The 24,027-nt window shown below is 48.2% G+C and overlaps 1 protein-coding gene across 2 annotated transcripts in view; it reads left to right on the forward strand.

The window, feature by feature from the left end:
- HIP1 (huntingtin interacting protein 1) overlaps positions 1 to 24,027 on the forward strand; it is a 162,204-nt gene that overhangs the window by 114,588 nt on the left and 23,589 nt on the right. For both annotated transcript variants that reach the window (XM_066382359.1, XM_066382360.1), the window contains exons 3-11: positions 932 to 1,074; positions 1,291 to 1,347; positions 9,357 to 9,437; positions 13,304 to 13,380; positions 13,846 to 13,907; positions 18,153 to 18,293; positions 20,615 to 20,672; positions 23,700 to 23,775; positions 23,881 to 24,021. In XM_066382359.1, the coding sequence (XP_066238456.1) occupies positions 932 to 1,074; positions 1,291 to 1,347; positions 9,357 to 9,437; positions 13,304 to 13,380; positions 13,846 to 13,907; positions 18,153 to 18,293; positions 20,615 to 20,672; positions 23,700 to 23,775; positions 23,881 to 24,021 (836 nt within the window). The remainder of the gene's footprint in view (positions 1 to 931; positions 1,075 to 1,290; positions 1,348 to 9,356; positions 9,438 to 13,303; positions 13,381 to 13,845; positions 13,908 to 18,152; positions 18,294 to 20,614; positions 20,673 to 23,699; positions 23,776 to 23,880; positions 24,022 to 24,027) is intronic.

A 24,027-nucleotide genomic window follows, 5' to 3' on the forward strand; every position in this document is an offset into this window, starting at 1 on the left:
CCCTCTCAAAATGCATATTTCAGTCTAGGGAAGGAACTTTATAATACCGTCTAATCTAGAAGCAAAACAACATGTGTCTGGGTGAGTCATATGGTTTGTGACCTGAGGCAGGTTTTTCTGTCCTAAATGACGCCCTGATTCTAACCTGAGTCTTCATGAAGAAGCTGAAGCTCCCAGGAAAGAGCTGTGCTTGGAGTTGATGGCACCCAGTTATTGGGTGTGTTTTAAGCAGACAATTAGAAAAGAAGCATGGGCATCCTCTACTCATCCCACTAAGGGCTCACTAATCACAGAGGGCTGGAGCGCTAACTTGAAAGGCTGTGATGCCAGATGGACATTTATCACACACATGGCAGGTGGTTCCTGGGTAATGGGTACTGTTCGGAATTGTATCTTGGGAATAAGTGACCCCAGGGATGAAGGCACCCCTGAATGAGGCCAGGCACATTTATAGAAGAGTTGGGGTGTCAGAGTCTTTTTAAGTTTCGGGGAAAAAACATTTGAAACAAAGACTGCTGCTTTCAGGGCAAGAGCAGAGTGCCTTATGGGGAGGAGTCAGGTGCTGATGGAGGAGGAGCCAACCAAATGATCTCCCTGCTCAAGGCAAACCAGGACCACTGCCGGCCCAGAGATCACTTGCGCAAATTAGAAAAAGACACCCCCTCCCCAAAGACACTGCCGTCTCTGGGGGAATTTTCTAATAAAATGGACTTTATTAGATGAGTCAATTACCATCTGTCAAAAAATTACCCAGAGAAATGTACAGGTCTGTGGTGTCTTAGTTATAAGCAGTGTCCCCTCCTAGCTAGTGCCACTTTGCCCTGAACAATGGCACTACCCTCAGTAGTAGCCTACCGCAGGCTTGACCCTAAGGATTGGCTGGCTGCCGAAGGCAGAGCCTGGGCCTTTGTTTTCCATGACCCTCCCTCACCGTGCATCCTGGGCACCCACCATGAGAAAGGAGCACAGACCTTCTGGTCTGTTGTCAACCGGCTGCCCCTCTCCAGCAACGCTGTGCTCTGCTGGAAGTTCTGCCACGTGTTCCACAAGCTCCTGCGAGATGGACATCCGAACGTGAGTTCTGGGGCTGCCGGGGATTGCCGGAGGGCCGGGACCCAGTGGGGGAGGGTGATTGCCTGGGCCACAAAGACTGCTGTCCGCCTGCACCGAGCGTGGCAGCTCCCCTTTCTCCTGGCCTTTTACTGATTACAGGCGGAGTTGTCCCTCTCTGATAAGCTTCTCTGATCTACCTGAGACCCGTCTTTCTTCTCTTTTCTCTTTCCTCCTCAGGTCCTGAAGGACTCTCTGAGATACAAAAACGAATTGAGTGACATGAGCAGGATGTGGGTGAGTTTGGAGATTTGCACCAGGACTACTTGTGCCCCAGAGGCCACAGAACAAGGACTATGGAACGGAACAAATTCATCTCTTTCAATTTGCTTAGGATTTCTCACATGAGCATCAGGGAGGGGTCAACAGTGCCCCCAAATAGTACCATGATACCCACAGTCTTACGTGGAAGCTGTAGAGAAGTTCTAGGGCCTGGGAGCTGCTTCTGCCAATGGAACCTTAGGCCACAACATTCTCCTGTCATTGGGTCCCTCAGCAGTGACATTGCCACAGTTCCTACCTCTTTTTTTTTTTTTTTTTTACACTGGTCCTACTGGGGTCACAGGATATTGAAAACTAGCATTCCTACTTCTTAATAATAAACACCACTGCCTTTTCTTTTCTGTCTAGGGATTCTCAGTACCTTAGGATGAGGGAGGAGGTAGGTGACAATATTAGAATCAACTGATAAGAGTGTTTTTATGCGCACAACTGAATTCCTCTAGATTCTAATATCCAAGGAGTATGTGTATGGACAGGAGGTAATCTGCATTTTGAAGAATTTCCCAGGTTTGCCCCGGCCGGTTGGCTCAGTGGTAGAGCATCAGCCCGGTGTGTGGAAGCCCCGGGTTCGATTCCCGGCCAGGACACACAAGAGAAGCACCCATCTGCTTCTCCATCCTTCCCCCTCTCCTTTCTCTCTATTTCTCTCTTCCCTTCCTGCAGCCAAGGCTCCATTGGAGCAAAGTTTGCCTGGGCGCTGAGGATGGCTTCAGACCTCCGCCTCAGGCACTAGAATGGCTCCTGTTGCAGAGAGCAACACCCCAGATGGGCAGAGCATCGCCCCCTGGTGGGCATGCCGGGTGGATCCTGGTTGGGCGCATGCGGGAGTCTGTCTGACTGCCTCCCTGCTTCTAACTTCAGAAAAATACACCAAAAAAATCTCCTAGGTTGATTCTGATGATCCTTTGCCCCCACTAGTTGAGAACTACTACTTTAGCTCTTTCCTTCAAATTCTTACCGGTATCTGCACTCACAAAACGTTAGTGAGTATGTGGTCCATTCTACCCATTACAAATGAACTACAGGCCCAGAGAGGGAAGTGGCTTTCCCTAGTCACAAGACTAGTTCAGCTGAACAAAGCTGACCATTTTCCCTAAACCTCCCAGTTGGATGCTAGAGAGCTTTCTGTTATATCTCTAAACATGAAGAGCTTAGGTATTTTTCCTTTTTGTTAGAATGTTCCTGATAAGTCCTTTTCCATCCTTTTATTTTCAACTTTTCTACATTTCTTTGTCTTAAAAATCACTTATTTTTACAATTAGTTTGATTTCATTGTTGATTTATTAAAGATGACAGTCTTTGTTTTTTAACTGTGCATTTGTTCCATTTACATTTATTATAATGTATGATAGGTTTAGATTTATAACGCCCATCTTATTTTATGCTATTTGTTTCATCTCTTCTGTTTCTATTTCTCTAACATTTGTCATCTATTGGATTATTTTTTCTCTAATTGCTAGTTGGGAAATTAAAAAACCTCTGCTTTTATGGGGTTTTTTTGGTTGTTTTTTTTTTTTTGTATTTTTCCGAAGCCAGAAATGGTGAGGCAGTCAGACAGACTCCCACATGCGCCTGACCGGGATCCACCCGGCACGCCCACCAGGGGGCGATGCTCTGTTGTGACCAGAGCCACTCCAGTGCCTGAGGCGGAGGCCACAGAGCCATCCCCAGCACCCGGGCCAACTTGGCTCCAATGAAGCCTTGGCTGTGGGAGGGGAAGAGAGAGACAGAGAGGAAGGAGAGGGAGAGGGGTGGAGAAGCAGATGGGCGCTTCTCCTGTGTGACCTGGCCGGGAATCAAACCCGAGACTGCTGCATGCCAGGCCGACGCTATACCACTGAGCAAACCGGCCAGGGCCAAAAAACCTCTGCTTTTATGTTTTATTTTTTGTTATGTTATTTAATAATTATAAAATATATGTTTAGTTTATCAAGGTCAAAAACTCATATCTTTATCTATTTCCTATATAACACAATGACTTTAGAATATTTTAACTCCACTCCTTTTCAACTTGTATGTTATTCTCATGTATTTTAATCTTGATTATTTGTTTCTTTTTAAACCCTAAAACATTTTATTTCAATTGTTTTATTCTGTGTTCTTGATTTCTTCTTCTATCTCTTATCTTCCATCAGAGATTACTTTCTTAACTTTCTTTCTGCCTGAATTACTTCCTTTAGATTAGAACTTCCTTTAGTGAAAGTCTGCTGGTGGCCAACAACTATTTTTACTTGTGTAAGAATGCCTATATTTTACTCTCATTCATGGAACATATTTTCTCTGGGATTAGAACTTTGGTACAATAGTTATTTTCTCTCATCACATGGAAGATAATATTCAAGATATCCTTCCACTGACTTTTCTGGCTTTCAACATTTTCATGAAGTCTTCTGTCAGACTCACTGTTGCCCCTTAGAAGCTAATCTGTCTTTTTTATCTGGCCTTTTAAAAGATCTTAGTATGATATATGTCTAGGTGTGATTCTTTGGACTTCTTAAATCTGTGGGTTAGATATCTTTCATCAGTTATAAAAAATTTTCATTGTCTCTTTAAATATTGTCTTTGTTGTTCCATTCTTTTTTTTTTTTTTCTGAAGCTGGAAACGGGGAGAGACAGTCAGACAGACTCCCGCATGCGCCCGACCGGGATCCATTCGGCACGCCCACCAGGGGGCGACGCTCTGCCCCTTCGGGGCATCGCTCATTGCGACCAGAGCCACTCTAGCGCCTGGGGCAGAGGCCAAGGAGCCATCCCCAGCGCCCGGGCCATCTTTGCTCCAATGGAGCCTTGCTGCAGGAGGGGAAGAGAGAGACAGAGAGGAAAGAGAGGGGGAGGGGTGGAGAAGCAGATGGGCGCTTCTCCTGTGTGCCCTGGCCGGGAATCGAACCCGGGACTTCTGCACACCAGGCCGATGCTCTACCACTGAGCCAACCGGCCAGGGCTCCATTCTGTCTTTTCCTCTGAGACTTTATCCACCATGTCTTTACACCACTGTTTCACTTTTTTCTACCTCTTTGTTTTTATACTTCATTCTGAATAATTTTATTAAATCTGGTTTTCAGTTCAGTTGGTATCTCTTCAGGTGGCTCTCATCTGATTGGCATTCTTCATAATGTCTTGTGCCCTGTATATATTTTGAAATGGTCTCTTATTTATTTAGACATATTAAACATAATGATTTCATATATCCTTTTTTATACTTCTGTTATCTAAAGCCCTTAGGGATTTGTTTCTGGCATCTGTTGTTTTTGATGAATTTTGCTCATGCTATGTAGTTTCTTTCTGAGCTTAGTTATTTCTTGCTGTGAGCTGCTCGTTTTCCTTGGAAATTTTATTTGTGGTAATTATTTGGAGTCTGTAATGAAGGCAAGTTTCTCCAGAGAAAATTGACATTTGCTTCCCTTGAAATCACTCTGAATTCTCAGCTTAAGGTTTTTTTTTTGTTTTTTTTTTTGTTTTTTTTAATTTTTTCTTTTTTTTTTTACAGCGAGAGAGAGAGAGAGAGAGAGAGAGAGAGTCAGAGAGAGGGATAGACAGGCAGGAATGGAGAGATGAGAAGCATCAATCATTAGTTTTTCATTGCGCGTTGCAACACCTTAGTTGTTCATTGATTGCTTTCTCATATGTGCCTTGACCACGGGCCTTCAGCAGACCGAGTAACCCCTTGCTTGAGCCAGCAACCTTGGGCTCAAGCTGGTGAGCTTTTTGCTCAAACCAGATGAGCCCGCGCTCAAGCCAGCGACCTCGGGGTCTCGAACCTGGGTCTTCCGCATCCCAGTCCGACGCTTTACCCACTGCGCCACGGCCTGGTCAGGCTCAGCTTAAGGTTTTGTGAATTCCAGGCCGAGACCCCTGAGGTCTAGCTCATAGGTTCATTTCTTAGCAACAGTTTTTTCCTCCCTCTCATCACAACAGTGGTCTGAAGCAGAGGACTCCTTCAGTGCAGAGGTATGGATATTTCTAATTTACCCTTAGTTTCCCTAAACCAAGGAGGCAGCTTTTGGCTCTTCCACTAGACTCTTCAACTTGGGCAGACCAGAGCCCTGCCTCCTGTTTACCACCTGGCCCTTGAGGCCTAGAAAATCAAAGCTCAGGTTTGGCAAAGCCCCATCTCCCCCAGCTCCATTAGTCCTGTATTCCGTTTACTCTCCAAGAGTCTGTGTTTATTACTCAGTCCCTGGCCTAAGCATTCCTTACTCTCTTGTTAGTTCATTAATGCCTTCAACAATTTTAAAATATTTTCCCCAATATTGTCAATTTTCAGAGGTAAGGTTAGCTTACCTGCCTTGTTATCTGAAGTAAAATTCTTTTAGGTCTTTATCCTAGGTAGTCTTATCTCTCCCATTTGTCTAAGAGTTTCTAAAATTAGAAACTTCTTTTACTTTATAATTTTTTAAAATTAAGAATATATATTTTTACAGCAGTTTTAGGTTCACAGCAAAATTGACTAGAGAATTAAAAGATTTTTCATATACCCCTTACCAACCCCCAACACACACAGCCTTCCCTATTATCAAATTCTATTAACAAATGTGGTACATTTGTTATAATCGATGAACCTATATTGACACATCATAATAACCTGAAGTTCGTAGTTTACATTCCAGTTCACTCTTGGTGTTGTATATTCTATGGGTTTGGACACATGTATGATAATATGTATCCATCATTATGGTATCCTGCAGAATATTTTCACTGACTTAAAAATCTTATATATTGCCCTGGCCGGTTGGCTCAGCGGTAGAGCGTCGGCCTAGCGTGCGGAGGACCCGGGTTCGATTCCCGGCCAGGGCACACAGGAGAAGCGCCCATTTGCTTCTCCACCCCTCCGCTGCGCCTTCCTCTCTGTCTCTCTCTTCCCCTCCCGCAGCCAAGGCTCCATTGGAGCAAAGATGGCCCGGGCGCTGGGGATGGCTCTGTGGCCTCTGCCTCAGGCGCTAGAGTGGCTCTGGTCGCAACATGGCGACGCCCAGGATGGGCAGAGCATCGCCCCCTGGTGGGCAGAGCGTCGCCCCTGGTGGGAGTGCCGGGTGGATCCCGGTCGGGCGCATGCGGGAGTCTGTCTGACTGTCTCTCCCTGTTTCCAGCTTCAGAAAAATGCAAAAAAAAAAAAAAAATCTTATATATTCACCTATTCGTCCCTCCCCATCCCCCTGCTCACAACCTCTGGCAACCACTGATCTTTCTTTCTTTCTTTCTTTTTTTGTGACAGGGACAAAGAGAGTCAGAGAGAGGGACAGATAGGGGCACACAGATAGGAAGGGAGAGAAATGAGAAGCATCAATTCTTTGTTGCAGCTCCTTAGTTGTTCACTGATTGCTTTCTCATATGTGCCTTGTCCAGGGGCTACAGCAGACAGAGTGACCCCCTTGCTCAAGCCAGCGACCTTGGGCTCAAGCTGGTGAGCCTTGCTCAAACCAGATGAGCCTGCACTCAAGCTGGCTACCTCGGGGTTTTGAACCTGGGTCCTCCACGTCCCAGTCCGATGCTCTATCCACTGCGCCATCGCCTGGTCAGGCACCACTGATCTGTCTACTATCACAGCTTTGCCTTTTCTAGAATATCATATAGTTGGAATCGTATAGTACGTAGCCTTTTAAGGTTGGCTTTTTTCACTTTGTAATATACATGTAAGTTTTTTCATGTCTTCATGGCTTGATCATTTGTTTTTAACATCCAATAATATTCCATTGTCAGGATATACCACAATTGATTTAGCCACTCACCTACTGAAAGACATCTTGGTTGCTTTCAAGTTCGGGCATTTATGAATAAAGCTGCTGTAACCATCTATGTGTACGTTTTTGAGTAGAAATAACTTTTCAACCCTTTGAGTAAAAATCAAGAAGAACAACTGTGGAATAGTATGGTAAGAGTATGCTCAGTTGTGTTAGAAACTGCCAAAGTGCCTGACCTGTGGTGGTGCAGTGGATAAAGCGTCACCACAGGTCAGGCAAAGGTTGAGGTTGGAAACACTGAGGTTGCTAGTTCAAAACCCTGGGCTCGCCTGGTCAAGGTACATATGGGAGTTGATGCTTCCTGCTCCTCCCCCCTTCTCTCTCTCTCTCTCTCTCTCCCCCCCCCATAATGAATAAATAAAATCTTTAAAAAAAAAGAAAAAGAAACTGCCAAAGTGGCCGTACCATTTGCATCTCCACCAGCAATGAACGAGAGCTCCTCGTGCTCCCTATCCTTACCAGCATTTGGCGTTGCCAGAATTCGGGATTTTGACAGTTGTGGAGTGGTATCTTGTTTGTTTTAATTTGCATTTCCCTGGAGACATGTAATGTGAAGCATCTTTTTATGTTTATTTGCCATCTGTATTTTTTGGCCCATTTTTAAATTGGGTCATTTGTTCTCTTATTATTGAGTTTTAAGAGTTTTTTGTGTATTTCAGGTAGTAGTCCTTTATTACATGTTGTTGTTTTTTTAAGTATTTCCCCCCAGTCTGTAGCTTATCTGCTCATTCTTTTGATGTCCTTTGCAGAGCAAAAGTTTTTAATTTTAATGAAGTCCAACCTATCATTTATTTTTTTAATAGATTATATCTTTGGTGTTGTGTCTAGGAAGTCATCACCATACTCAAGGTCACATAGGTTTTCTTCTGTGTTGACTTCCAGGAAGTTTATAGTTTGTGTTTTACACTTCAGTCTATGATGTCTTCACTTTTACTTTCTGATCCTGTGCATTTTTTTTGTGAAGGATGGTTGTGTTTGATGGGAAGAATATTTTTGCTTTTTAGTATTTTCCAATTTGTTTATAATAAGCAAGTATGATATAAAAGTAAGATAGGAATTTTCACCAAAAATTTATACATTATGAAGCACTCATCTCTGGCATTTGGTGTTTTTAACCTCTGGTTACTGCCTTTGGTGCCCTTTGAGTCGTGTTTCAACAGGATTTCTTTGCTCTAGAGGACATAGAGGGCCCACCTGGGGTACCATAAAAAAGAATGGAAAATAGAGGATACAGATGCACTTAAAGAAAATAGAAAAGTCAAAACTCATGTGGGAGACACAGCTATTCTGTTGAAGGGTTGTATCCCCATGTCCCTTCTCTTTTATATAGAACTAGGAGTTCCCAGCATTTCTCTGCTAACCCAACTTCCTCCCGAGCACCTAGGACATAACTACCTGGGCAGACTGCCTGGGGATGCTTAGTCCTCACCTGCTGGGGTGGGTCCCATTTCAAATCCCCATCCTATGCATAACACTATAGATGCTCTTAGTCCGCTGGAGTCCGTCTGGAGGAGGTGTTTCCTCTCCTGTGCTGATGGAGACAGAAGGAAGGAAATAGCCCATAGCCAGACTATTATTACTAAGAGTAAGAAACTTAAAATTCTTAAATAAGAAGCTCTTATTCAGAATTTGTCCAAAGAAAGTTCTTGTGTTTGTACATAAGATTACATTGGCCCTGTCCAGTTGGCTCAGTGGATAGAGTGTTGGCCTGGCATACAGACATCTTGGGTTCTATCCCTGGTCAGGACTCACATGAGTAGTGCCCATCTGCTTCTCTCCCCCCCTTCCTTCTCTCTCTTTCCTCTTGCAGCCAGTGGCTCTCCTGGTTTGAGTGTAGGCCCCAGGCGCTGAGGATAGCTTGGTTGGTTCGAGCAGGGTGGATTCCAGTCAAGGAACATGCAGAAGTCTGTCTTTCTATATCCCCTCCCCTCACTTAAAATAAATAAATAAAAATTTAAAAATATATAAATATATATAGTGTAAGGATGGTTTGATAAATTCTGGTACATACTTATAATGTACTGGGCAATCACTAAAAATAATGATACAGAAGAAAAATTTAGAAGATCGAAAAACACTGCATTATATTAAGAAAAAAAGGCAAGTTGCATTTATGTATTTTTATAATCAGAATAAAAAATGTTTTTAAATGAAGTCCTGGCTGCAGGTCTTTCGATTCAAACGTTGTTAGTGTTGACACCCGGCTTTCTTTCCCCTTCCCGACAGGGCCACCTGAGCGAGGGGTACGGACAGCTCTGCAGCATCTACCTCAGACTGCTGAGAACGAAGATGGAGTACCACACCAAAGTGAGTCTCTGCGACGGCTCTGCCCCCCCCCCCCCCCCCCCGTCTGTCTCCTCGGCACCCACCTCCATGGCCCTGACTGTTAGGTCTTTCGGGTAATACACAGCCTGGCTTCTCACGGAGGCTTCATACCATCTCCCAGCTGTGTGGGAGGAAACATTTTATAGGGCCACCACAGTCAGGCCCTGGGACGTGGCCTGTGTCTTCTGCACCTTTTGTCCCGTTTTGCAAATAGAAGGAGGAACCCTATTCAGTAGTTGACCTATGAAGATATTTTAGAAGCACTGACTTTACTGTTAATGAAAATGGCTCCTTCTAATTATATAGTGAGTTTCCACACAGAACCTTATTTTAATCAACATATGACTTTAGTCATCATGTCTTACGCACCTACTGCATGTAAAACTGTGCTTGGTACCAGCTGGCATAGAGGAAGAAGTAAACAGGGTCTGCTCTTCAGGCGTTTATCGCTGGGGAGAGAAGGCTTACACTCTTGGAGCAGCCGTGTGTAGTGCAAAGCCGTTCTGTGTGCCTGTGCCTGTAGATGTGCCTGGGTCAGAGACCTTCTGAAATGACTGTGGCTCATGGTGTCTGACAGGCAAAACGAGGGGAGTAGGGCTTGAGGCGAGCCTGGAAGGGTGGGTGTGGTGCAGATATGTGCTGAGGAAGGGGGCACGCCTGGTGGGAGAGAAACCCGCCTGAGTTAGGGAGCTGGGGGTAGAAACGAAGAAGGAAGGAGATTTAAGAAAAAGTCATGTAATTTAGTACCTTTTATCTCCATTATCTTCTACGAACTTAAGGGGTAGCTTTGATTTATTGAAACCATCCTAGTCTGTTAAACTTTTTCTATATGTCACTTAATCCTTCCCACAACCCTATACAGCAGGTGTTATGAGGGCCTAGGGCCCTCGCGAGCCACATGCGGCTCTCTGGTCCCTTGAGTGTGGCTCTTCCACAAAATACCACATGCGGGCGCTACCTCGATAAGGAATGTACCTACCTATATAGTTTAAGTTTAAAAAATTTGGCTCTCAAAAGAAATTTCAACCGTTGTACTGTTGATATTTGGCTCTGTTGACTAATGACTTTGCCGACCACTGGCCTAGGGGAATGAAACTCGGAGAGTGGGTGAGTCCCTTGCCTGAGTCGGCAGGCTTCCCAGAGGTGTGGGGCTGACTTGAACCCTGGCCCATATGACACTGCCGCCCATGCTGCTCAGTGGCCACCCTTTCCTGCCTCCTGTCTCACTGAGTGCCTGCCGAGGGCTCTGCTAGGAGAAAGGTGAACAGACTTTGCCCCTGTCCTGGGAGTTGTAGTCTCGTTGGGAGAGAAGTGTAGAGGGAGAGAAGATAGAGTTCAGGAAGGATGAGAAGTAGGAGAAGCAGAAGGTGGTACAAAGGCACTTGAGGGGGCGTCTAGTTCAGACTCAACCAGGCAGGCCTCTCGGAGGCAGTGTGACACCTGAGCTTAGTCGGAGGGTGTTAAAGTTATCATCTGTGCTGCACAACACATCACCCCAAAACTTAGTGGCTGCAACAACAGCCCTCTATTATCCCTCACACTTGCTGTTAGTCAGGAGTTCTGGAAGGGCTGGGTGTGCTGGCTGGAGCCGCCATGGCGCAGGTGGCCTGCTGTCTGTCTCTTCATGGAGGCACAGGGCTAGTCAGGGCTTCCTCACAGCCTGGTGGTTTCCCAAGGGAGTGAGGTGGAAGGGTGTGGCATTTTTAAGGCCTGGCCTCAGAAGTCACAGGCATTCTTTCCACTGTCCTATATTGGCTGAGGCAGTCACAGAGGTCCCTAGAGTCAAGGGAGGGGACAGAGACCACACCACTCAGGCAGAATGTCAAAGTCACATTGTAAAGAGAGTGTTTTGAATGATATAAGTTTGGCAGCAGTCTTTGGAAAATGCAGTCTGCCACAGTCTGCCCTCTGGCCCCACAGTTCACAGCCTTCCCCACCTCCTGTGGAATACACAGGCCCCTCCCCTAGACTTGTCTGTGGATAGCAGGTAGAGAGGAGGGGGTCAGTGAAGAAGGGTGGAATAGGCATTCTAGGCACAGGAATCAGCTGGACACGTAGGGCATGAGGCCCAGGACACTTGAGTGTCTGTGTGGAACTAGCAATAGATCCACTAAGTTCACGGAGTAGGCAGGTGGAGAGCAGCAAGTGGTTGGGCACGTGCATTAGACCATCCCAGTAACAGAAAGTGGAGGGTGGAAGATGGTAAGAGCCAATTAGGACACTTATCTGTGGGGCAGACAAAGGATGGAACGTCCTGAAGATTAGCAGGAAGAGAGGGGAGGCACTAGCTAGAAGGAGACATGGGACCATGGGAAAGACTGAGCAATAGGAAGAGGGGTAGCGGCATGGGGAGGCGTGGTGGGGCTCTGGGAGCTCTGAACTGTGGGCTCCAAGAGGACAGGACAGGTGTGTGTATGTCCTTGTGTCCTGAGTCTGGCCAGCATCTAGCCTGAACAGGTGCTCAATTAGGATTTGTTGAATGAGTGAGAGAATGAACTAGAACCTAGATTGGATCAGAACCTAGATAGAAACAGCAGGGGCTGGTCCTGAGTCAGGAAAGAGGTGGCCTTTCTCTGTTGAAGCTGGAGGAATAGGTGACAGCTGCGTGCACCCAAAGCACGGAAGGGAGGGGGAGGCAGGAAGTGATGTAAGAAGGAAGGCGCGTGTCGGGGGCTGGCTCTTGCCAGGCACCAGGTTTGAGAGCTGGACAGTTATTGATGGAGAGGGTACACATCCAGGCGGCAGCAGGGACTGTCATGGAAGTATGTTCTAATAGTGACTCCAGCTGTGAGTCCTTCCCCAGGGACATGTGGCAGCTGGTCCTAGGCACAGAGAATGTGACAAAAAAATCCAGGCTCACCAGGTTTTAACAGGTGGAAGGACAGGCAGCAAGAAGGACAAGGACCTTAGAGACAGGTTACCATAGTTTTCAGGCTGAAGGAGAAAGTAAGTACAGTCAGAAAGGAGCGATAAAGGAACTGATGGCCCTGAGTCAGGAGCTGGACGTGGGCCTGAGGGCAGGAGGGGACTGTGGGGGCAGCGGGCGGAGGGCAAGGTGTTGTAGCCAGAGTGGGGTGAGGAGTGGGGAGTTTCCGTCTTCAGAGTCTGAAGTGTTTGCACTAGAATTCAGAACCCCCTTGCTGGACTGGCCCCGCCCCGCCCACCGCCCGCCTGCCTCTACCCTTCCCTAGACCTGTGTTCCATCCACTCCAGACAAACCACACTGGGGAGGAGATAATGGTACAAATATTGCACAGTGATTGAAGATATGAAATAATTTCTCCGGACTTGGAAGGGGGGTGACATAATCTTTTTCTTCTTTCCAGTTTGTTTCACTAATTATGTTTTGCTAAAACTAATCTGAGAATGGGTTCGCCTTCCCTGAACCCATACCAGCAGCTTTGGGAAATGGCCAAAGGACAGTGGGAAGCCTGGCTGGCATTCAGGATGCCCTGCACTGCCTGCGTCCCTGGATGGATGGGGCTGACCGTTCTCAGACTCTGAGTCTCGTTGTACCACAGGGGAGCATCTTCAGGAGACTGTCCCAGGACACAGACTGTTAGTGGGAACCCTCTCCTGGCTCAGGGATGGGATGGGGGCTGCACCTGTGGTGATGGGAAGTAGATGTTCTTTGCCACAGTCAAGGGGTCTGTTTGTGTGTGACGTTGTGGGCACTAACGCCATTACCTGGGAAGAGTATAGTCATGGACCGCACGCCTCCGTGCTACACAAGCAGAGTTGAGCCTGCCGCTGCTCATTTAGACGGCTCGCTTGATGTTGCTTAGTTGGGCTGTACAGAGAGCTTTTGAGGTACCCTGTTCTATTTCCTTTCTCTGTTTCCCTTCCAGAATCCCAGGTTCCCAGGCAACCTGCAGATGAGTGACCGGCAGCTGGATGAGGCTGGGGAGAGTGATGTGAACAACTTGTAAGTGGCTGTCCTTGCATCCTAGACTCGGTGGGGAAGAGAGCTTTTGTAGACTCTCGCTTCCCATTAGGATCACAGAGGGCCTGATGCAGGGGCGGGGGCTGGAGTGGGGACTTAAAGCCCCTGGATGAGTTGGCCTCGGGGACACTTAATACTGGTGCCTTACCAAGAACCTCCAGGCTGTCTCACAGTCCAGGCTCCATCCTCTGTTCCCCTCCACCCGCCTAACCAAGCGTGGTATCAGCCATCTCCCTTTGCCACCGTCGCTGTTGTATTCACTGTGTTTGATCTTCAAACGCCTCACTACCCACTTACATGGGAGCTAAGAATTGGAGCTGGGTTGCGAACGTGTGCATGCGTGTGCACGCGCATTGGGGTGGAAGCAGCAGCACAGGGTGTGAGGGAAGGGACAGGTGAAGTGCTGGCTTGTACTGGTGAGTATAAGCTCTTTCCTCTTGGGTCCAGTTTTCAGCTAACAGTGGAGATGTTCGACTACCTGGAGTGCGAGCTTAACCTCTTCCAAACTGGTGAGTCTCTCCCTCCCGTTTGGCCCAGGCTCATGAGAATTGCCCGATTCCCAGCCTTGTTCTCTGCTTGGATCAGCCAGTTAGTCCCCCTCTCCCTACGAGCTGCACAGCACAGGGCCAGGGAAATGGGGGCTGCAGGCTCTCCATCCTCCTGCAGACAGGGGCTGAGCTCTTGGGCATTTTCAGAGTCAGTGACTTCGTATCTGAGCAGAAAGACCATGCTCCCCAACCTGCTGGCTTACCCCCTGAGGCCAAACCTCCAAGAGCCCAAGGACCGGTCTGACCTCTGACAGCCCCGGACTGCCGCCCCAACTCTGGCTGGTCCTTTGGCCCATCCCGGTCTGCTACTCACCCAGGCTGGCACTCGGGCGGAAGTTCTCCAAGAAGGGCTGCTGTCTGCTGTTCGGTCGGTAGCCAGGGAGAAAGCTTGCTGAGCTGAGTAGTTACGTAGGTCCGCGTGCGAAGTCCTGGTTTCCTAGTGCAGGAGCGTTTCCGGGCTCTGTCCTGCTGAGGGTTCTGGTGTTGCTTGGCTGTCAGCCCCTAGCACTTGCTGACAAGACTCGGGAAGGAAGCAGCTGGTTCCCTTGTCACCTATGTCCTCTCTTCCCCGCACTTCCCAGCATGGCTTCCCCTTTATCCCTGGGGGACAGAAGAGCCAGTTTTCTAATATTCAAGATATTCTATGACCAGTGTCCGACTCTAAAAGCATGTTCCAAATTGCAAGTATCCTTGCACAAGCTTGGTGACCTCAGCATACGGGCATGTAAGGCCCATTCCTGGGGCTTCGGTTCTCATGAAAGACAGAAACTCTCTCACCCTAAATTGCACATTTTTTCAGCTTGTTCATTTGTGCAGTGGTTTACAACTGGCTGGTTAATTCCAGCTGTGCCAGGCCTGTGACAGGGCGGCAGATTCCTTGATACTTTGACCAAACAGTGCAGGATGTGGTCAGAGGAACACCAGAAACAGCTGGAAACTATGGTTTGTGGGAGAATTGAGAAGGCACTCAGCCTGCTGGCATCCTATTTGAGCAGAGTCTTCTACAAAAGTCAGTAGAGAAGTAAAAATGAAACAAACTCCCTGCTCTAAGGCATTCACAGGAAGGTAGGAGAAATGGTGTAGAGGAGTTGTTCTGTTTTATTTTTAATGCATTAGAAATGTTTGCATAAAAGTGTACAAACAACTACACATTGTTATGGCCAACTTTTGGTTATATAGCTCTGGGCAGGAAGGCAGTATGTGGATAAGTCAGAATTCATTGACATTCAGCTTTAGAATGTGCTTAATTTGAATGCAGGTATGAGTGACATTCTAGGAATTGTCATCCTTCGGAGAGTCAGCCTAGAAGTCACTACTCAGCTGGCCCGAGTGTTCCCCCAGCAGCTCTGGCCCCTCCTCAGAGTCTGCCGGCCACTGCAGCAGTGGTTGAGGCAGACGGCCAAACGTTTCTGCATTTCGGCTGTCCCTTCCAGCCCCTGACAGACGGTCGGAGTAAGAGGAAGCAAGGGTGTGATGACACCCCGCAGGATGTGAGGGGCTGGGAGAATGAGTGTGTGGTGCAGGCAAGGGCCCAGCTCGCTCCCAGCCCCCACGGTGCCAGGCTCTGTTTTTGTCTGCATTGTTCACTTGTATTATTGCCACTAGATGCTGAGCTCCTCCTCAGAATCAGGAGCTGTGCCCTGCTCTCTGTTCTAGCCCAGTGCCTGGTCTATAGCAAGCACTCAACAACCAAGGTCCAGAATGCTTGCCTTAGATGAGCAGCAGCGAAGAGAGTTCATAAAACAGTATCAACATGCAGCTGAATGCTCTGGGATTATCTGGGTAATTTAGCGACTTGGAGTTTTCTAGAGGAGAGCCACCTGAGTCTTGGCAGAAACCACTCTGTGGTAAAAGTTGGTGGCTTTCTTGTTTCTAAAAGAGCCCTGATTTGGAATCAAGAACGCTCTTCTACATGTCTCTCCTGCTACGACTTGTTAGAAAAGCAAATGCTTAGGTCCCACCCCCAACAATGAGTCTAGGGCTGAGGCCCAGTAACCAGTGTTATAACAAGGCCCCCAGGTCTGCACTGTCCAGATGTCAGCCGCTAGCCACATGTGACTATTTCAACTAATTACAATTAAATAACATGGAAAAGTCAGGTCTTCAGTTGCACTAGCCATGTATCAGACCCTCGTGGGCACATGTGGCTAGCATATGGGACAGCACATGTGGAACACTTCCATTGTCACAGAATTCGGCTGGACAGTGCTACCTGGTGATTCGGATACCTGCTTGCTAAAGTTTGACAGCCACTGAGCTAGAAAAAGACGGCTTCTAACTGGCTGCATAGTAGACTCACCTTGGGGTCCTTTGAAACCTACTGATGCCCCAGTCCTGCCCCAGCCCCCAGCCCTACCCCAAACCAGTTAAAACAGAGGGGTGGTGGGGGAGTTGCAGACAGACATGAGTAGTTTTTAAATTTCTCCAGATGATTCTAATCAGTCTCAAAGCTGAAGTTGAGAACCACTGTGCAGTGCAGCGCACCTTACACAACATTTTCATTTAATTCTTACAAGACCCTTATGAGGTGTGTGCTGTTAGAACCATCTGCATTTTATGGAAAAGCATCTGGAAGCACAGAGAGGTTGAGCCACTTGTGCCTGGTCACACAGCTGTAGATGTTCCTGGGCGCCAGAGGCAGTCCTGGAAAGCAGCGACTGGCCAGGAGGTGAAGTCCGTGATTCCCTGCCAGATGGAGCCTAAGGAAGCCTGGAGACTCGGGGATGGCTGCCTTGCAGGGACAGCTGCTTTTAATTGTGTCAAGAAAAGCTGCCTTTTAATTAGAACCGTTTGGGATTTTTTCTTCTCAGCTGCCAGGCTGAGCCAGTTAACGGGGATTAGTGCAGTCAGGGAAGGCCAAGCTCAGAGCTCGGGGTTTTCCCCAGGACAGTCCCGCTCACTGAGGGACCGCAGGGACTGTCTTTCACTGCAGGCCGCGTGTGGACTTCTGGAGGTGGTGGGCCGCCACTGCGGGCAGGAAATCGGCCCTGGCTCCTGGTGTGCACTGAGGGGCCACAGCCAGGCATCATGCTTGGTTTAGGAGCAAGGTGCAGAGGGTTCATTCGTGTGGTGGGGTACTGAGGGAGCGACTTGCTCTCTGGAGCTTGGGAGAGTGAGAGTGCAGGGCAGTACTTCTGTTGACCTGCTCCAGGGACCTCCATTAGCTCCGACTTGCTCTCTGGAGCTTGGGAGAGTGAGAGTGCAGGGCAGTACTTCTGTTGACCTGCTCCAGGGACCTCCATTAGCTCCGACTTGCTCTCTGGAGCTTGGGAGAGTGAGAGTGCAGGGCAGTACTTCTGTTGACCTGCTCCAGGGACCTCCATTAGCTCCGATCCTGATGGTCATCCTCCTCCCAGCCCCTGGCCTTGGTCCTTGCAGGCTCGCCAGTCATCCACCCAGGGCTCTTGCACATCCCCCCTTTTGCTGCCCCAACAACCCTGTGGCAAGCCACCAGGCGTCCAAGGCTGACTGATTGCCTGCCTCGTGCTCTCACCAATGTTTGACAGTTTCCCCACGTGTTAACTATTGCCACCACCAGACTGGGTGCTTCTCAGGGTCCAGGTTATCATCAGACTCTGTTCCTGCGTGAGAGGAAGGGCTAGACTGGCCATCTCAGCAACCTCCTTCAGTCCTGAAATTCTGATGCTCCGTAAATCTGAGGGCTTCCCTTGAACAAGAGCTCATCTCCCCATTACCTTTAAATCAGAAACTGAAAAATGATGTGTTCAGTGTTTCTGATCAGCCCAGGGGCAGGGGCCATGAAGCTCCTCTGGGAGGGATTCTCCTCACCTAGCTGCTCTACCAGGCTGTGCAGACCTCTCCTTCCCACTTCCACAGGGCTGTGCACAGAGAAGAGAGGAGGCTACCTGCTCATGACCCAGAGGCGCCGTGGCTCACAGGAACCCAGGCCTCTGGGCTAGCCACTGCTGGTCACACAGCCGCTGTCTTTTAACTCACCACCTCTAAGCAAAAACAGTTCCTAACTTTGTGACCACCTTCAAGTAGTCCCTTATCTTCAGTTATCTCACTTGTGTGACACAGGTACCTTTAATTTACCCTGTAGGAGTAGCGTAAGGGTTAAGTGTATTACATGTATGCACAGGATAGGTCCTCAGTGTGTGCGAGACACCTGCCTTCTGCCCTTTGGAGAAGGTCACCTATAGTGTCCTAGCTCCACTGCCTCTCTCTCTCTCTTTTATTTTCTAGTGTTCAACTCCCTGGACATGTCCCGCTCCGTGTCCGTGACAACAGCGGGGCAGTGCCGCCTCGCCCCGCTGATCCAGGTCATACTGGACTGCAGTCACCTCTATGATTACACTGTCAAGCTTCTCTTCAAACTGCACTCCTGTGAGTACACCGGCCAGACCTTCTCTGGGCTTCTGGCTAGAAGGAGGACCTCAGCCTGAGGCTGTCCCCGGAGAACCGCAGCTCCTCAGCAGCCTGAGCTTTCAGCCTGTGTCCCAAAAGGCGCCGCAGCTCCCAGCCAGCTTGAGAAGAGCAAGGTGCAGGCTTCGGTGTGCCAGTGAAGCACCTGACTGGCCACCGTGGTGTCCCAGGATGGTCCTCTCCCTCCACCCCTAGCTTTGCCTCATCTCTGTCCACACAGGTCATGTATTCTGTGAACCACAGAAATGATGGCACACCTGGCCTAGACCCACAGCAGCAGAGTCAGCGGTTTTGAAAATGTTCATCAACACAGTCTCTTTGTACAAATGGAACTTTGTAGAGAAATATGAAACATAAAACAGTTGCTTCAGTAAATGGAGTGCTGACCCTGGCTTAGCCATAGGTCCCTGGGATGCTTTAGCAGAATCTATTTTGGAGACTACTGGTCATGCAGAAGTTCTTATATGTACTTTCATGTGTTTCTTGTTTAAAATGATGTATGTGGGCCCTGCTCCTGCAGGTCTGCATTGGTAGGTGTGGGGGGTTCGGGGTGTGCATAGTTAAACCATATCCCCAATGAGCCTGATGTGGCGGGTGCCTGAGCCACACTCCCAGGCGGCCACTATGAAGGATATACACCTGCAGAAGGTGTGGACGATGGAAAATTAGGAAAAATTTAGAATTCTTGGACAAGGAACACTCTGGCACTATGGTCGCTGACAGGGAATGGGTCTGGTTACTTAGACAGGACAGGGGAGTCGGCATCGTTCTGATGGCTCCAGCAGGGTTTGGTGGAAGGGGGTTGGAATTGATGTTCAAGGGTTAGAGGGGCTTTGGAGCAGCTGGGCGTGTCTGAGGGAGCATGTCTAAATCCCCAGAGAAGGCAGGTGGTTACTTAGAAGCTGTGAACATAGACGAACTTGTAATTGTCTCTAGGTGCTATGGAACCCAGGGGCCCACTAGGACATCCCCACTTTCTTATAAAGTGGTGAGTTATGAGAAGAGAAGGGTAATTATTTGGGTTTAAGGCCTTCCCTAAAGGTGAAACAATACACTAGACTCACTGATGGCCTCTGTGCAGCACTGAGTGGGAGAGACACTCCATGCAGTATATACTTTTCTAAAAATAAGTTTTATTTTGGAATAGTTTAGATCTACAGAAAAGCTACGGGTAGTCCAGGGAGTTCCCACATACCTGCAACCCAGTTTCCTCTATTGTTAACCTGTTAGGTTACTATATTTGTCACAACCAGTGAGCTGATGATATTGATACATGATTATTAACTGAGGTCCATACTTCGTTCAGGTTTCCATAGTTTTTACCTAATGTCCCATTCTGCCCCAGGACCCCATTTAGGGCACCATGTTACGTTCAGTCATGTCTCCTTAGTCTCTTCTTGGATGTGACAGTTTCTTAGATTGTCCTTGTTTTTGATGACTCACAGTTTTGGGGCATTCTGGTCAGATATCTTGTAGAATCTTCCTTCATGCTTTTCTCACAACTGGACGGGGTTAAGTGTTCTTGGGAGACAGATCACTGAGGTAAAGTGCCATGGCCACCGCTGTATACTTTTGCCATTTTGAATTATCATCCCTTATGTGTGGACTACCTCTTTATAACGAGTGAATAGATCTCCTATTCGATGAGATTTAAATTTCCAATAAAAAAGAAAAAGACCTCTTGAGTTGTGCTCTATAACTGAAATACACAGAATCACACACTCTGTGAGGTGCAGGGACCTTAGAGCACCCACTCGGGGAGGCTGGCCCTGAGAGGCTGCTGCTTGTCCCCCTACAGGGTCAGCAGTGACCAAGTGGGCGCTGGACCTCGATCCTCCGAGTCTCAGTCCCGTCGTCGTACCTCTGCCAGGTGTCCCCTCAGGCAGACTCTGGGTTTCTTCCAGACTAGTGTCTGCACTGGGCCTCACCCAGTGCACCCAGTGCGTCCCCACTGGGAAGGGCCTCATCCCTCTCCCTCTGGGGCCTGCTCTGGTCATCTTGCTGCTTGGCCAGGTCACCGCTGCTTCTTCTGTGGTCAGGGGCACAACTTCTAGTTCACTCTGCCCAGCGTGGCCAGCATACCAAGAAGGAACGGAAGGGAATATTCGGAGGACAAGTGGCCCAGACTCCCTGCTGGTCCAGTTGAGCCACCAGGCCTGGGGCAGCTCTAGTCCCGGAATGCCCGCCGGCAGGGTTGGCTACGAGCCCCAGGATGGATGGTCCGCTGTGGCTTGACCCGCCTTCTGATCCTTCACTTCCCTCTCTTTTCCAATTTCTCCCAGGTCTCCCAGCGGACACCCTGCAAGGCCACCGGGACCGTTTCATGGAGCAGTTCACCAAGTAAGTGGCTTAAGTGATAGAAATGAGGGCGAATCAGAAAGTGCCATAAAATCAGTCCGTGCAAGAGCACTTGCTTTAAAATAATAAATAGCAGGATGAGGGTGCCTGCATTTTAAAGCAATAAAATAAAGAAAAAGAACTAGGACGGTGGCAAACCCACCAGTGTCTAGGGAAGCTGTCATTTCTCCCATAGACGCACAGGGAAGAAGGTGACTTAATTCCTCACCTGCTTTATGCCGAGGGCTTCCTCCTCTTCACTTGTTCTTCCTTAAGTTCTTGTGGTCTCATACCAGGTACATGCTGACAACTCCTAAATCTGTTATCTCTAGTGGAACCTTCCCTCAATTCCAGTCTCACATACCTAATTGTCTACGTGACATCTCTACACCAAAACTTAGACCTCAAACTGAACTCTGGGTTCCCCTCTAAGAACCTCTTCTACCCAGTCTTTCCTGTCTCAGGAAATGTTGCCACCGTCCATTCACGGCGGAGATTTAGAACTCACCATTTCCAGTCCATTCACGGGTTCAGTTGGTACTCTGCAAATGTCTTGGCTCCAGTAATAGCTCGTCCCATCCGTTCAGCTACCGTTGCTGTCTGCCAAGACCTCCAGGATTGATGGAATGCCCTAGACTTCCACTCCGCCCCTGCAGTCCTAGCCTCACCCAACAGTTAGAACATCCTTGTAAAAATGCAAACCCTTTGCTCAGAACCTTTCAGTGGCTTCCGATTACACTGAGAACAAAAGCCAAGCTCTTTTCCACAAGACCCTGCATGATCTGGCCCCCGCCTGCCATCTCTGACCTGTCTCCATAGCTCAGTGTGTTTCAGCTACTTGGGGCCCTGCGGCTCCTGCAACAGACCCAGCGCGTTCCTCCCTCGGACCTTCGTATTGTTGTCCCCTCATTTTGGGCATTCTCTTCTCCTCAGCTGGTCCCAGCCTGACCGGCTCCAGGTCATCTTGGGTCACCTACTCGCAGAGGCAGTCTTTGGTCACCTTGTTTGAGTTGGGTCTTCTTCCCTATCTCTTGATCTTTTATCCTCACCCCCCCCACACACACACACACACACCCATCCATATTCTCCCTTGGGGCACCCTGTTGATTTTCTTCATAGTTCCTGATGCAACTTTATTTCTGTTTTACTATCTTGTCTGTCATATCCCGAGCGCCCTGATACATAGCAATTAGGCATATAGTGTTTCATAAATATTTGAATGAATTAATGAGCTAATAAGCCAACTATCTAGAAGAGGAAGAGATTTTCTGACTGAGAGGCTAATTACTCTGGTGCATTTGGGAAAGAAAATTGGTGGCTAGAGGAAAAGTACAGCTCATCTTTCAGCTGTGTGCCCAAGAGGAGGGAAAGAGTGGAGCGGGAGAAAGAACTGAGCAGAGAAGGGAATCAGCTTAGCAGCATGGAGTTTGACCCTCTTGTGTTTCCTGTTAATTTCTTCATCCCTGACAACAGGAAAAGCATAGCTCCCAAATCCCAAGCTTAGGCTTCTCTTGCTGCTGGTTCCCGAGCAACAACCAGAGGACAAGTTCAGGGTTGTTCTAACCTCCTGATTTCCTTGTTCCATTTGAAAAGCCTCATATGTTTATTCTATAATAAATGACTTACTAAACCCTAGGAGACGGGCCCTGGGGCTGATTTCCTGGCATGTTAAATTCCAGTAGCCTTTGAAAGCAGTAGAGCCTATTACTGTTGGCTCCATCCCAGAAAGGAGATGTGTGGTCAGGTGACTCTATTTCCTTTAACTTTTTCTAGCTTATGAAAATCTCTCTTTTGAGCAGCCACCTCACTTTCTCTGCTACCAGGCACAGTGGTTCTTGAGGTGACGCTGTCCTCTAATTCTGGGAAAGCAGCAATGACATCACAGGGCAGTCCTAACCTTGGCGTCTGGGGGGCTATCATGAGACCCCCAGGGGTTTAGTTTATTGGGCTAAGCTGGAGAAAATTCTGTGTTGCAGAGAAAGGGTGCTAAGATCCATGGCCTTCTTTTATCTAAGAAAATAAGTCTGGTGCTCTCAGTTTTCTTGGCCTCCAGTGTTTAGATTTAATATAGACATTTAAAGATGAGAAAAAATTTTTTTATTTCTTCATTCCCATATTCATCCAAGATGAGGACACAGTATAGTTTTTCTCCAATGAATACTTGTTGAATCATTCCTCTGTGCTTGGTACTGTGGTCAACCTATTCAGCAGGGCCCAGTCTGCTCTGTGGAAGCTTATAGTCTAATTGGGAAGATAACAAATAGCTCTAACACAAGGTGAATTAATTAAAAAGAGATCTACCTTTGTAATTAAGGTCCCTCCCCTTTTCCTGTGGTTAGTTGGTTTATCCTAAGGAAGTATATTTGTTCTAATGTTGCTCTAAGCCAAACATTCCTAGGAAGATAAACCCGCCAAGCAAAGCATATATTCTATAGTGATGCAGAATTGGGTTTTTGATTACTCTTTTTTGTTTGTTTGTTTTGTGACAGAGAGAGAGACAGATAGGGACAGACAGACAGGAAGGAGAGAGATGAGAAGCATCAGTTCTTTGTTGTGACACCTTAGCTGTTCATTGATTGCTTTCTCAAATGTGCCTTGACCGTGGGGCTACAGCAGACCTAGTGACCCCTTGCTCGAGCCAGCAATCTTGGATCCAAGCTGGTGAGCTTTGCTCAAACCAGATGAGCCCACACTCAAGCTGGCAACCTCGGGGTTTCGAACCTGGGTCCTGCATGTCCCAGTCCGATGCTCTACCACTGTACCACCTCCTGGTCAGGCTGCATTATTTATTCTTGTAAAGGGTTTTGTAGTTTGAGTTACTCTCTCTTCACCACCAGATAAGGGAGGACTAGCTATACATACTCTTTCTCTATCACATCATAATTAAATGCTAGCACCAGGGAGGTCATCTCCTTGACACCCTGTGCCTTTGGCCTGGGCAGGCACAGGAGGCAAGCGGGCGGTCACACTGCCCCTCGTCCCCGGGGCTGGTGAAGACCCCAGCCCCCTCAGGCCCATCTCCACCCCCAGGTTGAAAGATCTCTTCTACCGCTCCAGCAACCTGCAGTATTTCAAGCGGCTCATTCAGATCCCTCAGCTGCCGGAGGTGAGTGTCCCTGGCTCCACCTGGCGCTGCTGACTCCAGGTGCTCTTTTAGAAGCTGGCAGACCTAGTGAGTGACAGAGTTTGAGGATGTGTCTTCCCTCTTCAGAACCCACCCAACTTTTTACGGGCCTCTGCGCTGTCAGAACACATCAGCCCTGTGGTGGTAATCCCAGCCGAGGCCTCGTCCCCTGACAGCGAGCCAGTCTCGGAGAAGGATGATCTCATGGACCTGGATGCCTCCCAGCAGGTGAGA

This window comes from Saccopteryx leptura, chromosome 4 (assembly GCF_036850995.1).
Source record: "Saccopteryx leptura isolate mSacLep1 chromosome 4, mSacLep1_pri_phased_curated, whole genome shotgun sequence".
NCBI classification, from domain to species: domain Eukaryota; kingdom Metazoa; phylum Chordata; class Mammalia; order Chiroptera; family Emballonuridae; genus Saccopteryx; species Saccopteryx leptura.